The sequence below is a fragment of the Spea bombifrons genome, chromosome 2, assembly GCF_027358695.1.
Source record: "Spea bombifrons isolate aSpeBom1 chromosome 2, aSpeBom1.2.pri, whole genome shotgun sequence".
NCBI classification, from domain to species: domain Eukaryota; kingdom Metazoa; phylum Chordata; class Amphibia; order Anura; family Pelobatidae; genus Spea; species Spea bombifrons.
The window spans coordinates 30,998,387-31,015,273 of NC_071088.1; the positions used below are offsets into that span (position 1 = coordinate 30,998,387).

General features: G+C 36.8%; 1 protein-coding gene across 1 annotated transcript in view; it reads right to left on the reverse strand.

The window, feature by feature from the left end:
- Positions 1–14,790: 14,790 nt before the first annotated feature.
- Positions 14,791–16,887, reverse strand: part of PRKX (protein kinase cAMP-dependent X-linked catalytic subunit) — a 47,659-nt gene continuing 45,562 nt past the window's right edge. The window contains exons 8-9 of the mRNA XM_053457381.1: positions 16,258–16,388; positions 14,791–15,203 (exon numbers count right to left, since the gene is read on the reverse strand). Coding sequence (XP_053313356.1) covers positions 16,263–16,388 — 126 coding nt within the window. The 3' untranslated portion in view covers positions 14,791–15,203; positions 16,258–16,262. The remainder of the gene's footprint in view (positions 15,204–16,257; positions 16,389–16,887) is intronic.

Genomic DNA, 16,887 nt, shown 5'->3' on the forward strand with positions numbered 1-16,887 from the left:
CTGAGATGCCCCCATTTACTCATCACCACAACTTAGTAGTAATTAGAATTTTTGCATACTGTGGTAAAGTGTATGGGAGAGTGGTTGATGGGATATATATCTCACCTGGTTACCTCAGCCAGGCATGGTAGCAAACCCAGGTGCTCTCAGGTGAGGCTTCCTAAGCTCGTTACTGGGGAGGAAGCCTTAAAAGAGAGGGCTGTTAGGTTTGCAGAGGGAGGGAGAAACTGAATGAAGGAGCAGCTACAGCCAGCGCTGCAGCCCACCAGGTATGAAGCTTTACCCCATACAAAACTGGTTACATTGCTTTGCGTCAGACCTTAGGCTGCTAGAGAGGTATCCTGCTGTTTAGTTAGAGCCGGACAGGCTTATAGTTTGTTTTGTTTACAAGGTGCTCTGTGACTACAACATCTAAATAAACACGCTTTACGTTGGAAACCTGTGTGAAACTGTCATTGCCGCCCCATGCGTGAGCTGTCCCCTACAATACATATAGTTTTATACATTTTGTCTAGAATAAGCTTGTCTGGTTAAATAAAGCATTCACTCTAAAAGATCATATTAGGGTTAATCCAGTGACAGGGAACAGATCAAAAATAAATTATTGTTATTGTTTATAGCACTGATGGGACTCACATAGTATGATTTCAAAGGTATCATGTATAGTCCCTCATGGTACAAAGGCTATAACATAATTATAAAGCAGATTTTTCCATACTTGGAATGCATTAACAACAACATTCTGATGAGTTGTATATAGAATTACAAAATTATTTGAAATTTATATTAAGTGCACATATATATATATATATATATATACAGTATATAACTTGTATGTACAATAATATATATTACTTGTGTTGCTATCCCACATACTTTCTAATGCGTTATATATATACATTTATATTGTGAAAAAAACCCATATATGTATGCGTATGGGCTTTATATATTCTACAAAGGCTTTTTAATATGAGCTTTAGTTCACTTGTAATTGTTTTTCTACATTCTCTTAATAGAATTTAAAAGAAATACATGTAAGTTATTTTAACATCTCTCTATGTATCACGTTTACTTTGTAATTATTCTTATTTTATTTTTTATTTATATAGCATCATCATATTCCACACCTCTATACTATGGGCAAACAGCACATACTAAGTAATATATAGCATAACAAAAAAAACTAAAAAGCTACAACATAACAATGACAGGTGACAAGAAGATCTATAACATAAATAATTGAAGAACTGCATAAACCAAGCAGAGGAACCATGGTATTGGATGATTATACCGGGGAAGGTTTGCAGACTTGGGAACCCAGTAATGATGTCACCAGCAGATCAATTGCTATGACAGCTGAGCTCAGCATAGGTGGTCACTTTCACAGACCCCTTCCTATTTCCAGTCAGTGAACAAATCAGTGGTTTGACAGCATGAATATTTCATTCCCCATGTGAGTTAGATAGGAATAATTGTTTGTGATTTACTAAACAAAGGAAGAACGTTTAGAGATTACTTAAACCCCTGCAGTGAGAGATTACCGGACTCGGAGGAAATGCATAACTATAAACACAAGCTTGTCTCTATAAGATCTGTTTTACTTTAGCAACATTAGAAAGCGTCGCATAAAACAGTACTGAGAATTACTTCAATGTAAAGCCATGCAACAACTGTGTGAGTTATAGTAATGATGTAGCCCTGCATATTCTTTGAGTTTTAACATTTCTAAGTATGAGATGATTGGTAAAGATGATACTGTTTTTGCTGAATAGCATTACATTGCAAGTTTTCAAGACTACTTAACTCTCATCTTAAGGCATGTTATACTAAATACTAGACTTGCCCATTTGGATTCCCAATTCAGCAATTCATAGAAATCCCCAAAAATGAGGCTGTAAGCACGGGTGGTCAGGACGTAGCCGTTTAACAGACCAGGGTCGGGATGCCGGAGATACGCAGGAGCCGTTGAGATAGCCGGGGTCAGGAAGCCAGAGGTACACAGAGTCGTTTAGGATAGCCGGGGTCAGGATGCCAGAAGTACACGGAGTCGTTGGGATAGCCGGGGTCAGGATGCCAGAGATACACAGTCGTAGAATAGCCAGAGTCAGGATGCCAGAAGTACACGAGAACCATTAAGCAGACCAGGGTCAGATACCGGATAAACAGGATACAGAACTTGAAACACGGAGGGGTGCGCGAGCGGCTGCTTCACGTGCCAGTGAGTGGTGCCGGCGTTTCTGCCGGGAGGGAGAAGAGGACATCCGGGACTCGTTTAAGGTAGGTGCCTTACACCGATACTGGACGGGAATGCAAATAGAAAACACGCAAGGCATGGAGCTGCGGCTGGATAGCCCACGCAGACAGGGACTCAGCTGGAGCTCTCTGGCAGGAACGTGGCTAAAACCCTATGGCAGGGCACAGGGTAGGAAGACGGTTAAAGTCTTCTGGCAGGGCAAGAGGCAGGAACACGGCTAAAGCCTTCTGGCAGGGCAGGAGAAGACGGTCAGTCGAGCTGGATCAGTGCCAGAAGATGGCAAGCAGCAGACTAAATCAGGAACCAAAGAGCAGAGGCCGAAACAAACCGGGTCACAACAGCTTGGATGAGAACAAGACACAGGAACCAAATGCAGAGCTGCATGCATCACAATGCAGAGGGCCAGACTGAAGGGCAGAGCAGGTATGTGAGGGCAGGACTACTCCCAGGTGATGTGGCTCATGGTAGCATGGGTGTTCCTGAGAGGGAAGGATGGCCACTAATGGCTGCAGGCACAGATGACAGTATGTATAAAATAGACAGGATCCCAGCAAGTGGGGAGGAACCCTGGCACTCACACACTCATTAAGTCTCTCGGAATGTCTCCCCTACCATCTCCACCGTTGCTTCCGAGTTCCTGTCTTCGTGCCACGTAGTTCTGCGTCTCGTCTTCTTGTTCTTCTGGGCACACGCTCTCCCCAATAAAGGAACAGGGGATTGGGTGAGAGTGTAAAAGAGCACAAGAGAGTGAATGCGGGTAAAACATAACTAATTCATCCAAAATTGTCTCATAATAATGGACCAAAAACAAAACTAAAAATGTGCGCAAATCATTTTTGGTCCATTTGCACAGGTCTACTAAATACTGCATAGAAAGAACTTATTTAAATCCACTATATCTATTGTGTAAACTGCTTTTTGGGCTTTATTTGTTAATTGTTCAAGGATTTATTTAACATAAAAATGAACACGGTGTAATCTAAGCAGAGAATATATTGTACCAAGAAAGCTTTGCTGACTTGATCACCTAGTAGTGATGTCACCAGCACTAAATATCTTTGAGCTGAGCTCAACAGAGATGATTATTTTCACAGACTCTTATGTTCCTAGTGAATGAACCAGTCTGTGATTCCAACTATCCAAATAGCATATTCTCCGCGCGGGTGTGAGAGGATTCATTGTTTGTAAGTCGCTAAACAAAAAGTGATCATTTGGCGGCAATGAAAAATGATGTTATGTAAAATTCTCTTGAACCCAAACATAAGACTGTGACAACGTTAGAACTACATAAAGTATTAAAAAAAGTGCTTACAAAAAAGAATTGGAAAAAGTGTGCTCTGTAATTTTTGCACAGCAGAAGCTCATCACAGTCATGTACCGCGAACCATATAACTAAAAATATGTGGAATTAGATTCCTATTTTAGTATGCACTTTCCTTCTTTCTTTCATTGCCAATGTACACATAACATAACGTAGCAACTGTGTGTGGCATTTAATGATGTAGCTCCACGTGTTCTTTTGGTTTAAAAAGTATACTTTTTCTAAGTACAACATAGAAAATGAATTGAACTCAATTAGGTTGTCATGCATGTAAAAATACAAACTCTACAAGCTTTTACAGTTAACAGAATATGACCTACAGATACGCGTATCCAACATAATACATATCGCATTATTTCTAAAGCAATACAGTGACAGAAGTGAGCACTGAGGCTAGGTTTCCACTTGTTTTTTTTTTGCTAAAAACGCCCATAAAAACGCCAATAGCGCCACCTGGCGTTTTTTTAGTGAAAAACGGCTGCAGCCAGATGTTAGCTGTTCTTCAATAGGAAATCGCAAAATGCTATTTCCACTTGGCGTTTTTCTGTTTGGCGTTTTTTCAGTCCTCTTTGGCGTTTTTCTGCTTTTTTGGGCTCTGTGGCAGTTTTTCAAAATCGCAGCATGTTGACACTGGCGTTTTTTGGAAGGAAATCTTGGCGTTTTTCTCCAATAGAAGTCTATGGGAGAGAAAAAACGCCATGAAAAAGCCATGTGGGTTTATTGCCTTGGCGTTTTTTATGGCATTTTTTCAACAGTTACAATGCAGAGGATGGACCCAGTATCTGTGTGTCCTACGAGAAATAGGCTGAAAACAAACAGTTTCACACAAAACAAAGTCCTGGACTGGTTCATATTGAATTTTACACCATTTGGAACAAACATACCATTACAAACAAACATACCCGACGCATCAACTGGATCCTGCGTGCCAAAAGCAACAGCAAACAATTTGCACCATCATTTGGGGCCAATCTTCCCAGAGGAGCAGACATTCGAAATAAAGCATGCCTTACAAACCACAGAAAAGAGACAAAAGGGTCTACCAAGTAAATGACATCAGGAGAGGGCAGATACTTGCCATTTATCCTAATCCCTTTTAGCTGGGTGAAACTTCTAACTTGTAAAGGCTGGAAAAACTGCCTAAGGTCAAAAAAAGCAATTTCCACAGAAAGGCTAAAACGCCAGAAAAAAATCCAGAAAAAACGCCAAAACGCAGGTAAATGCAGTGGCAGTTTTCTTGGCGTTTTTCCTGGCATTTTTCATCAAGAAAAAAACGCAGGACAAAAACCCAAGTGGAAACCTAGCCTGAAGGAGGACTGAAACTTTTGTTTTCTTCATTCCACATATATAGACCTGTAAAAGCTTTGCAAGTAACAGCTTTAAATTGGCTATTTCTTTTTTTTAATATAGAAAATATACTAAAGTAACTGGATAATACTCAATACATAAACATAAACAACAATAATAATGTTAATACTGGCCTACAATGCCCATTTCCACCTCTCATGTCCTCATCCTTTTCAACTTAGTGCTCCCAAGGGTGAAATTATTTTACATTAAAAAACATCATACACTGGATTTCACACATGATCTGGGCTATGAAGAGCTTCAGGTCAGCAGGAGGTACAGGAGCATAATCCTTACCCTGAAACCATTCTCAAAAATAGCAGTGGCATGTGATCGGCTATTTCTTCCTAGGTTTTAAACTCTCAGTATTCACAAACACATCTCGGAGACAGTATCGGGGAAAAATACGTAATGCCACGTGTCTCATGAAAATGAGCTCCTTTAAAATTAATATATTTGTCTGGAGAGGACAAAGTACGTTAGAAGTTTGTGTTGAAACTATAAAGTACAGTAGAGCAATGGATATTAAAAGTAAGAGTTAAAATACTAAACTCACAGATTTACCTTAAAAGAAACAAATTCAGAATGGGAACTACTGCTAAGTAAACAAGTGTGATGTACGTTACATACATCCTGCAGTTACTCTGCTACTCAATGCACTGCAGGGATAATTACCACTTAACTATGCTGTGATTTACTAATTAATATGACTCAATCACAGTTTGACGCAATTCTGTAAGTGCCAAACGTTTACCGAAATGTAACAGTTTTGTAAACGTATATAACGAGAAGTGCATTAGATGAAATTTCTTTGCTATTATTGTAAGGTATACATTATTTTCATTTAACAGGCCTTAAAATATAAGTATGAGATGTTTTAACAATGCTTTTATCACTCTCATTCCTTTTACCCCCCTCCAAAATTCTTTTCACACTGGCTAAACTAATCTATGACTGTCTAAAACTGCTGTGACCCATACCATATCAGCCCTTTTCATTCTACTTAACCCCTGTAACTGCTGCCTATGTCTTATTTAGCTGTTTTGTGGACAGTATTGCTTTTGTCTTGATTAAAGGAGGTTGGTGCTCTGAAAGGTCATCCTTAAAATGGAATGTTGGTGCAATAAAAAGGTATGAGTTTATATTGTCGTATAGTGTTGTATTTTGGTGCCATCTAGTGGTGGTTAAATGACATTACTGAAAGACTGTTTTAAAACTGTCGTACAGACTTCATGCATAAAGCCTGTAGATTCACATACAGAGCAAGTTGTTTTTACACACATTTTTAAGTAACTATGATTGCTCTTAATAAACACACTCAACCCATTAATGAACATTGACGCTTTAACGAACATTCACAGAAAAACAAGGACTGTTAATATGCCTGTCACGTCATGGGGTTAAATGAGCTTAGAAAATGATGAAAGATTGCTTTTTTTCACTATGCCGGTGTTTTCAGTAACATTTGAATTGAATTTTGAAGCGCACAGTGAAGAAACTGACAAAAGGGAGAGGTGTTAGAATAAAGATGAGTAAGAGTGAATCCGGCAGCAACATTCAGGGTGGATTGTAGAGGGGTGAGACGGGTATGAGGGAGACCAGCAAGACAAGGCAACAGTAGTCAAGGGGGAAGGAAATGAGCGCATCTTATGTTATCAAGTGCAAAATCTTTTACTTTTAGTTTGCACAGAGTCTTATCGACTAAAAGTCACAGTTTGTTTAACCTCCTTTGTCTTAGACAGATTTTTTTTATGTATTTTGCACAAAAATAAGCACATGAATTGGTGAAAAAAGTTGAATTGTTATTCTAAGCCATTAGTTTTCGCACATTAATTTGTAAATAGCTTTTTTCCGATTTTGTTTACCTCTAGGTTAAATTCAAATGTTCACCTGTTTTTTGTTACTAAAAAGTACTTAAAAGGGAAGTTTAGTATGCTCTGCGTGTGCTGTAGGAGTTCATCCAAACACATCTGCAAGTCAAGGAGCTGCGGACGGGGAAAATAGAGCAAATGCATAGGGGGACACTATTGAATCTGATGGACCTTTGCAAAGGAACAAAAAACTCAGGTGTCACTTAGCCATCATATGCATTAAAGTGCATAGGATGGCTGGGGTGTGCAGAAAATAAGCTAAAGTACATATAATTGATCATTGCCTAAATGTATTTATGTAAACAGAACGCAACATGTAAGGTTTTCCTTTGGGGTGTTAAGTTGCAGCCCATATTGGACTAATTTTGGTAACGTTTGAGCAGGCTTGTTTTGTTTCTAAGAAAACTAGCCACGTATCCATAGTTACCACATTGTAAATCTTAAAAAAAAAAGTTTCCTTTCTGTTAAGATTCCTCTGGAAATTTGGATAACGAATTTAAGAAAAACAGCTAAACATGGAAATATCCCCTTAATCACAACGTGCATGCATACAATGAACTATGGTTTCCTCTGGAACGTGGAGGTGGTCATAGACCAAACAGATATTAGCAGTTGTTCTTTGGAAGCATAACCATTTAATGGTGGCTTCTTTCTTGTCGATAACCCGATGTTACTTTTCATTGATGTCTGTAAGCTGTATTGGTAACAATATCCAGATATGTTGCATTTACATATTTGTTGCACACAACACCAAGTGCCGATTTCCAACTCTAATAGGAGCCGGAGCTATGTCTAAAGACCATGATGTCCAACAAGGTAATTTCTACAAACAGTTTCTTCTCTACCTCATGAGGATTGTAAACAGATGCCTACTGATAAAAGCTATTGGTTCAAACCTTGTAATGTGTAACATCATTAATATGTCCAAGCTATAGTTTCAACCAGACTACATTATTTAAGTGGTACTCAAAGTCATGTGAGTAACCAATTACCTCTCTATTGTGTGCTCAACTGCAAGCTTTGTAAAGCACAGTTAAGATCACTGTTCTCTGTGGAATATAGAAAAAACATTTTATTAATTAGCAATACTTAGTACATTGAACAAAAATGTAGTAATTTTGACTCCGAGGCTTACACAAAACACTTATGAGATATTATAAAATAATCTGGTAATCCAACTTGCTATATACATGGTACAAGTTTAATGGAGTTTTGTTCACTTTCCAGTCGGTCCTTTATGCAGCTAAATAGTCCTTAACCCATTGCACAGCACTGTGGTATATGATGGTACTTTATATTTTAATAAAACAATGCCAATGTTTTGTCCTGTCCTTGGAAATCAAGGTTGGACAGCAGAAACAAAAACTGTCCCAGACCAGAATGGGACAATTGGCAGCAATGGTAGCCATAATAATTATTTTTGCCATTACAACCTTCCCCAAAATCTCTGGCCATTTTATACATAATATGAAACACAATCATTAACTGAAACAGAAATAGCTGTGTAGGAAGAATAAAACCGGGTGACGGAACAGCCAAACTCAGTAACAAGAAAAGGTTGCGGAGGACGGTTTGATATCAAAAGTTGTATACCATGGCAAGACTGAGCACAGCAGAAAAGACACAAGGTAGATATACTGCATCAGCAAGGTCTCTTCCAGGCAGACAGGGGGTTGCAGATGTTTGGGTCCAAGCTCTTTTAAAGAAACACAACTTGAGAATCAAACTGGCAGAATTTGAAAACTTGAGCTTGGACAAGAATAGCAGTCCACCATGCCAGCCGGTAATAGGGGAGGTGAACGTGCAATATGCAGAATTAAAGTTAAAAGAAAATGGTCATTTGGACCACTACGTTCTGTCACGGATGCATAATATCCAATATTTGAGGCCCTTTCCATTATACATCAACATAGAATGTTTGTTCCAGTTATACCGCATTAGCATCCAAGCCATGGAGGTTATCTTCTGGTAACAGATGTCAGTCTGATAGACAGCAAATGTTTCCTTCTCTCTGAGCATTAGCATTTTTTTTTTTTTTATATGTTTTTTATATAATTTTTTTTCATCATTACATCATTGGAGAGACCCATGCATCATTTCCATGTAAGATGTATGTAACTAGGCATACTAACTTTTCACATGCAAGTCTACTAAAAGCAAAACTAGAATGCAAAAAAAAAAAAAAAAGGAAACTGAAAAACATAAAACTTGTTAAGTAGGGTAATATTTATTTACAAATCACAGTGATGCCTGTGCCATTACTTTTTACACAACTCAAGTTAAACTAATAGTAATTGCATGACAATTTCTTTATTCAATTTTAACAACATTGTTTCAGTATAAACTATTCATAATAAATGAATAAAAACTTTAGTAAGCAGGTGTAACTGTTCTGATTGACAGCACACATTATTCCACAATTGCATATTCTTGTGTCATAATTTAAGACCATATATTTATACCCTTGCAAAAGAAGAAAAAAAAAACATTACTAGTACTCACTAGTGGTACAATTTTACAAATTCCACGGGTTTATATTTGGGAGTCCTTACATTTCAATATTTTGCCAAATATGTTGCTTGTTAACAAAAATCAAGCTAAACAATTTAAGCAAAATAGTCTTAAAACACATTTTTAAATAAAATTAGATCTATGTGAACAAATGCAGTAATGCCTCACTGATCCCTTTTATATAAAAAAATAAATAAAATAAAAATACAACAGCAATACCCATGTACTGGGAGTGCCATTTTGTCTGCTCTCCCAATACGTTTCTCCACTAGCACCTGGATGGAGGACTGGTGCATCCCATGTGAGAGAGTACCGCTATAACCCTGAACAAGCTATGGTGCCATCAATAGGACATCCCAAACCGGCTGGGAGAGCGGTTCACACAGAAACCACTTGTTATTAGGAGTTTTATTAAATAGCATTCAGAAAATAAATGGTTTGAGACACTGGGCAAGCATTAACATGGGAGTCATCCCTTTAGAGAGACAGATCTGGTCACTTTCCGTAGCAGACGTTAGACTCTAGTTGCTTATTTCATTTGTGCAAAGTACAGTTTAACATTTCAGTGAAATATTCTTTTATTTTGCTATTTTTCAAATTATATTAAGATATGAATACAATTTATTGAGCCAAAGTGTAGCAATGTAAAAGAAAATAGCATTCACAAGATTTTGAGCAATGCTTGGTATGCGTGCTATACAGATCAAATCACATGTTCTCGCACGGCAGGTAGAAACACAAAAGTTGAGCGCATGTTGTAGTTTCCTTTGGCCAGCATAAGAGCGCAAACTGAAAAATCAAGACACAATAAAAAAAAAAAAAAACAAACAAAAAAAACATACAATGGGCAATGTTACAAAATTAACTTTCACCTATGTTCTGCTTTTAAGACTTTGGCAGGTACAGTGCATTTATGGAAGGTACACATGTAAAAAAAAAAAAAAAAAAAAAAAATGTCCTGTGAGGGATTTCTCTTCTTAATTCTTCTTTTGAACATTTACATGGGATTATTATTTTTACACTACAAAATAGATTTAAAAAAAATAAAAAAAATTGTATAAGCGAGTTTGTTGGAATTTAAATAAAAAGTGTAAAATTAGTTTTATAGTCTGTATTAGACATTTAAAAAACAAATAAGTTAGTGGGTACCAACTGTGACCACGTTATATTGATCTTTGTTCCATATTTTGTACTCTGTGTACACCCCCTCCAGAAAAAACAATAGCTTGAAGGCCCCTACTCACTTTTTGTCCAAATTGAGTCAACATTTTTACTACTCATGTCCTGTTAACCCTTTATGCAGCGCTGTGATTGTACTATATAAACCAATAACTAATAATACAGGTGGACTATGATTATTGCAGAGCTTGTTCTCCTCTTGTGTAGGCTCTGAGAAATGTATTTCCAATGCATTAGGACTGAGCCCAGAAATAGTGTTTTCTTGCAAATCCACGGCTTGTAACCATCTTCAGTAAAATACAGAATGCCCAGATTCATTGCAGCAGAATATTTTTTCCAGTAAATTAAAAGCAGTAGTGCTGAAAAAAACTGTGTAATTTATGAAGAAGAACTTTTAACACTGCAAGACAAATCTGTGCCAGATCAAGAACATACAAGTAGGATGTGAATAATTTTCATCCCTTAAATTATGGTCCATGTGATGACGTTAAAATGTAAAGCTTTAAATTCAGGAGAAATTATTGCTTTTCAGGGAAACAAAAAATTACAGTGTGAATAGGCAATACAAGCAAAGTATGTTGAAAGACCCGCATCTGAGAAATGTCTGCTCAATCTATCATTACACATCCATGAACGCTCATCCAATATCCAGACGTGCGTCCGCACCTATGTTTAAGAGATTCCAAGTTATGTGTTAACAATTCTTCAAAAGAAAGGTAACATTAGCCTCTGCGTGAGGAGATATGTATACATAAAATAAACATATGTCTGTTACCCATGATGTTTAACATTATGCAGTAATGTGTGGCATGTCTCAGATTACGCAATCAAGGTTTCCACACGATGCCTCTCCTCTCTCTTGAACGGACGCACTTAATGGGTACCATTTGTACACACTTAAAGCATGGTGCCACTGGAACAGCATGTAAGGAAACTGGCTTATTTCTGTTACTAAAATTTGTGATGGCTTTCTTCTAAATCAGCTATTGCCTATTTCTAAAATTATGCTCTAATAGGTTACATCTATTAAACAACATAAAATGCCAAAATATTACCATATGTTAAGAAGGTGATCTTAGTGTGATCTCTAAACTAAACTAGTCTCAAGAACAAGGTTGTATCAAAATCTGCTGTGGAAGGCTGATGGAAATTTTGTAGAGCCAATCAAGGCTGTGAAGAGCCTTGGGTGAAGGCACCATAAAAAAACAAAAGTAGACAAGTCAGATTCTATATTGAAACCATTACCCCCTTTAAGCATCAAGCCCCTGGAAGGCAATTTTACCCCAGGGGATTGCAGTACGTTTTTTTCTTTACAGTGAACACACTTATCACCATCTGAGTATGATAAGGATGTGGAATTTTGTGCAGATCTTTCAATCATAGGGTTAGAGTTCTTGAATCTTCAAGAACCTGATTACGTCATCATACTTTGGACTGAAAATGAAGAGTAACAGTAAAAAAATAAAAAAAATTTGGAGGGGTTCAACAAGGAAAATAAATTAAAATGGAGATCCATCTTCAAAAATATCCATGCTAATGAATGTCTGATGCCACAATGTGTTTTTATGCTTGAGACTAAAGACATGACCTATACAGGCACTGTGTTTTGGAGGTTTAAGAGACAGATTGCTTGGATAGAAAAAAAAAAAAAAAAAAAGAAAAAAAAGAAAAAAAAAGGGAAAATGTAGAAACAAACATGGATGAGAAATGCTGCCTGAAGATAACTCCTACTTCTGTATCTGGCCCCCGCGTGCTCCCTCCCCCAAGTATGATTAGTGGAGATGCCACCTCTGTGCATAACCATAAACATGAAATAAATGGAAACACATTTACCGAGGTCCTAGAAAGAAAAAATACTTTGATTAAACCTCTTCTTGGAAATCATGTTTCAAACGTATTATTTTCCGTTATAAGACACAAGTTAAAAAGGTATTTCATATTGTTTGCTGAACTTATTGATTTTAAAGCTTTTGTTTACAAAAGAAAGATTTGCTAAAAATACTAAAGCTTATGATTACAGTCAGAAGTCACGTAAAAAACAAAAAGACCGTAAAAAAAATAAAAATTTACAAATATAAAGTTGGTATTACCCAGATAAAGTCATTGAATAAAATAAGTAAAACCACTCTTGTAGCTCATTAAGATTTTAAATTAATCATTGTGCTTTTAATGCTTTTTTTTCTAAATTTACAAAAGCAATGTACACAGTGCTTTACGAGTTTAGATATTCCGATCTGTACCTTAAGTGGAATTACATATACATAAGGAAATTAGGCCCTCGTCCAATTGGAATTACAGTCTGAGAGGTTTTGTCGTTAGGATCCTTTGAAATATAGAATCCATGTGCTTAAGGTGGCCCCCAAAGCGGCCACTTAAAGATCAAGTAAAGATCACTGAGAGATCCTGAGAACAGTTCTGAATTATATGGATTTGTCACCCTTTACCACATTAGATAGCAAGAAAAACAACATATTGCACGCCCAAGTATTTGTTTTTTTTGGTTGCTCTTATTTATACATCATAATAAATAAATTCCAGCAACAGAAATAAAATAAAAACACATGAAATAGGCTGATTTGCATTTAGGGAAAACATTATAAATCATTTTAACACAATTTTTGAAAATATGACAAGCAAATATAGGGGAAAAAGATATTTTTCTTTTTTGCAAAATGAATAAGTCAATGTACAATAGTCAGATGTAAATGCAGTAAGACAGGCATGTCTATGGCTCAACTACATCGTAATCAAGCATTTAAGACAAATACGTTTTTCTGCTATACCTCTACATTTCCATCCCGCCAAGATAAATGTCTAGTTACTAAACCGGAGGTCTGCAGGTGAGTGGAACGTTGGAGGCGAAGCGGCCACTCACCTTACCCAAAGAGCCACCTCATGGTGCTCAGCTTCATACCTTCATGAGGTGGCCATATGGGAACTGCAAAGGTGTTCAACAGACCTCCATTGCTTTTACAGCTCCATGAGCCAGTCCAACCTCCTCATTATCACCAAAGGCAGGACAGTGAGGCAGATTCCAAGGGTGGCAGAGCAGTTCCCAAAAGCTGGGACTGTTGGGAGGTATGGATTCAACTATGCAACACTCTTTGCCAGCTCAGCCATTCTTTCCATAAAACTCTCCTGGGTTGGCTCATCATAATGCATAGTGAAGGTAATTAAATCTAAACATTTAACACAATGGCAAATTCACAGTTTAGTGGACATACCCTAGACTTACAGTGAGATAATCACACTGTTAAGATTTCATACACAATACAAAAAAACATTTGTACTGACTGGATTAACAAAACTAACCAATAAGATAACTTAAGTATTATCTGATGTAGCAGCTACTCTTTAGTTTCATTATCAAGACCCTGGATGTAAATCTGGTGTACTACGCAGGTACAAATATTTCCTTATGAATTTATTTCTGATTTTAACACATTAAGATCTAAATTATATATTAAAACAATTAAAAAAAAGGAAAAAACACTATTTATAACTCACTCCCATCCCTAGGAAAGTCTTTGAAAAAGAAATGTAAAAATAAAACTTTGTAAAGTACAAACATTTATAGCTTTGCTCGGGGTTTAGGATATTTTATATACATACGAAATATGTACTTATTTAAAACAAAAGTAAAAATATTTCAAACTAAATTTTACTTGCAGAGTCAAACAAGAAAATAACATATCCTCAACCTATGGACATTAGTTTACTTCTGCAATGGGAAACTTTTGTTTTTCTTCTTCTTCTAAATCAAGCAAAAAAGAGAAAACCTTAAAAAATGCAAGGAAAAATGTCCAGGCCTCTTAGGTTAACAAATGTGCAGTGGTAGAATTCAGAACATATGGATGAATGTAACTTGTACATAAAGGCTCTGTTTAAGGGAACCAAGACACGGAGATGTATATGAAGCTGCCAATGAAATGTGAACCATAAAGGCCAAACTAATATGGCAGACCTGACCACTTGACTCATAAATGACACTGCTGTTAGACAAAGACCCCATCCATCTTTACACAGCATGGATGGGCCAACGTTTCGGTCTACCTACAGCAGAAGTTCTTGGTTCATTAAGTTTCAACACATCTTTTTTTTCTTTTTACATGGTCCAATGCATTTGAGATTAAGCATGAAGACTTTTTAACGTACCTCTTCACCTACATACTACAACAAACATTAGAATAGGCCACACCGGGTGAAGATCTGAAGCTAAAGTTTTTTCAAGAATTCTATTCATTCACAAATAAAAACTGCATTCCCTCTCAGCACACAGAAAGTGCTGGGTCATCGATGTAAAAACCTTTCTTACTAAGCACAACAAATGGCAAGAATTTTTACCATTTTGTAAGTATTTGGAACAAGCTTATAGTCCAAGAGTATTACTTCCGACGTGGTGCTTTTCTCACATCCCTCTGGCCAAAAAAAACAACGATGTCCTGATGAAATGAATACTTGGCTATAATCCTTGTGCAAACTATAGTACTATGGACCCTGGGGTACTGGAATGCCCTGGCGTTGCCTTTCCAAAGATTAAAATTACAAGTGCCTATGTAGAATTGTCTCCAGTATGAGTTGAACGTCAACGGGTCTTCTTGTTTTGATCGCAAAACATTTTAACGGATGCATCTTTCCCTTTGCACTTTGGTAAACATCACCCTTTAGTCTTGTTCATTTGTCATTATTTCAACAGGTAATTTTACCTGGTTTCCGTTTTCTAGAAAAAAGGAAAATATTATGATTATTATTCTGAAAAAACAAAGATACCGCTAGTTTTGTGAGAACTAGAATACTTAACACAAGCTGATTTCAACCTACAATTTAAATCCTCAAGTAAAGGATTTAGTAAATAACGATACACACCACCGTTATATTTTTATCTAAACGTTCTTTTTTTGGGTCATAAATTAAGTGCCACACATTTTTTTCCCCCCTTCCCTTTTACTCTACGGCTCTCAATTGAATTTTGCGTAATCATTATTGGATATGCAGTGAGCAATCCTTCCCTTGTTTATTCAAAACTTTGGGGATCCGGATCGGATTCACTGTCTAGTACAGTGAGAGGTTCTAGATCAGGCTGGCAAATTGAAGGTAAACATAAATGGTTATAGGTTTAAAACTATTAGTTTAACTATATGCCAAGAACAGCCCATAGAGAATGCCCACCTTGGAACATTTCCCAAATGGCTAGATTGGACATTCTTGTGGCCCTCTCTCTCTCAAACCGTTTGCAACACCAAGTGCTATAATGGGAACACAAATCAGGACAACCTACAAAAGTCGGGAAACAATCAACGCATGATGACCAACACCTTGTGTCCCTGTTTTTGACTTCGTGAACACTGTATTTAATGTATTTGTCTGAAGTTTTAGATTTGAACAATGGTCATTTTTCTTTCTTTAGTTAAGTGTGTCTAAAAGTTCTAGGATCTAGTAAATTGGGACTGGTCAGAGAAAAAGGGAGGTTCTCAACCACAGGACGAGACGCCACATGTGTGAAGCAGGTTCTGGGGAAACTAAATTGTGTAATTTTGTCAGTTACCGACTGAAGGAACATTACACATATCAATTGAAAGATACCCCTGTCATCTACTTGGCTGTATTGAACAATTTTGTACAAATGCCCCAAACCCTTCTCAGAAATAATTCTTGAATCATTTAAAGTTTGGTCACTTTTTTTTTTGTTGACACCTAATTGTCATGTGACACACTTGCAAGCATTCATAGGTTGTTGACATAAAAACAGAGAAAGCCCCAGAGATATATCTTACCACATTTAGAAATTTTTGAACATTTCTAAATCTTTTGGAGGTACTGGTGGAGATTTATTCCAGTCATCTTCTGGATAGGCTTCAAAATTGGATGTATCCCCTTCGTGGGATACTTTTGGTAAGATTGGTGGCTAAACCAAATGAGAAAAATAAAACTATAATTTCAGAAATTCTATATTCTAATCAAATAAAATAGAAACTAAACTAACTGAGCTGGTTTAATGAGAACTTTGCAAGTACTTTTTATGTACGAGCACAACGAGTTTGAGATTCAAATTTAATTATATTTAATCACGAAACCATACAAATTCAATGCAATTTCACGACCTATGAGGTCCTCCGGCTTTATTTCACATCATCATCTATCTTAGATTGCCGATTTAACAAGTCTTTTGTACAAATAAAGTAATCTGTTAACATACAGCTGGCCTGGTTCCCAGAAAGTGGAACATGCAGTAAAGACATTTATTTAAGATATTCACAGTACAACATTTTATACATCATTAACTTTGCTATGGAGAGTAAACTAAAAGAGCAGATTAGAGTATTTTGCATATAATTATAATTTGTGAATATGTATATGCCACCTAGAGACTGGCAAACGCTGATTTTGTGGCCAACCTTGGTCTA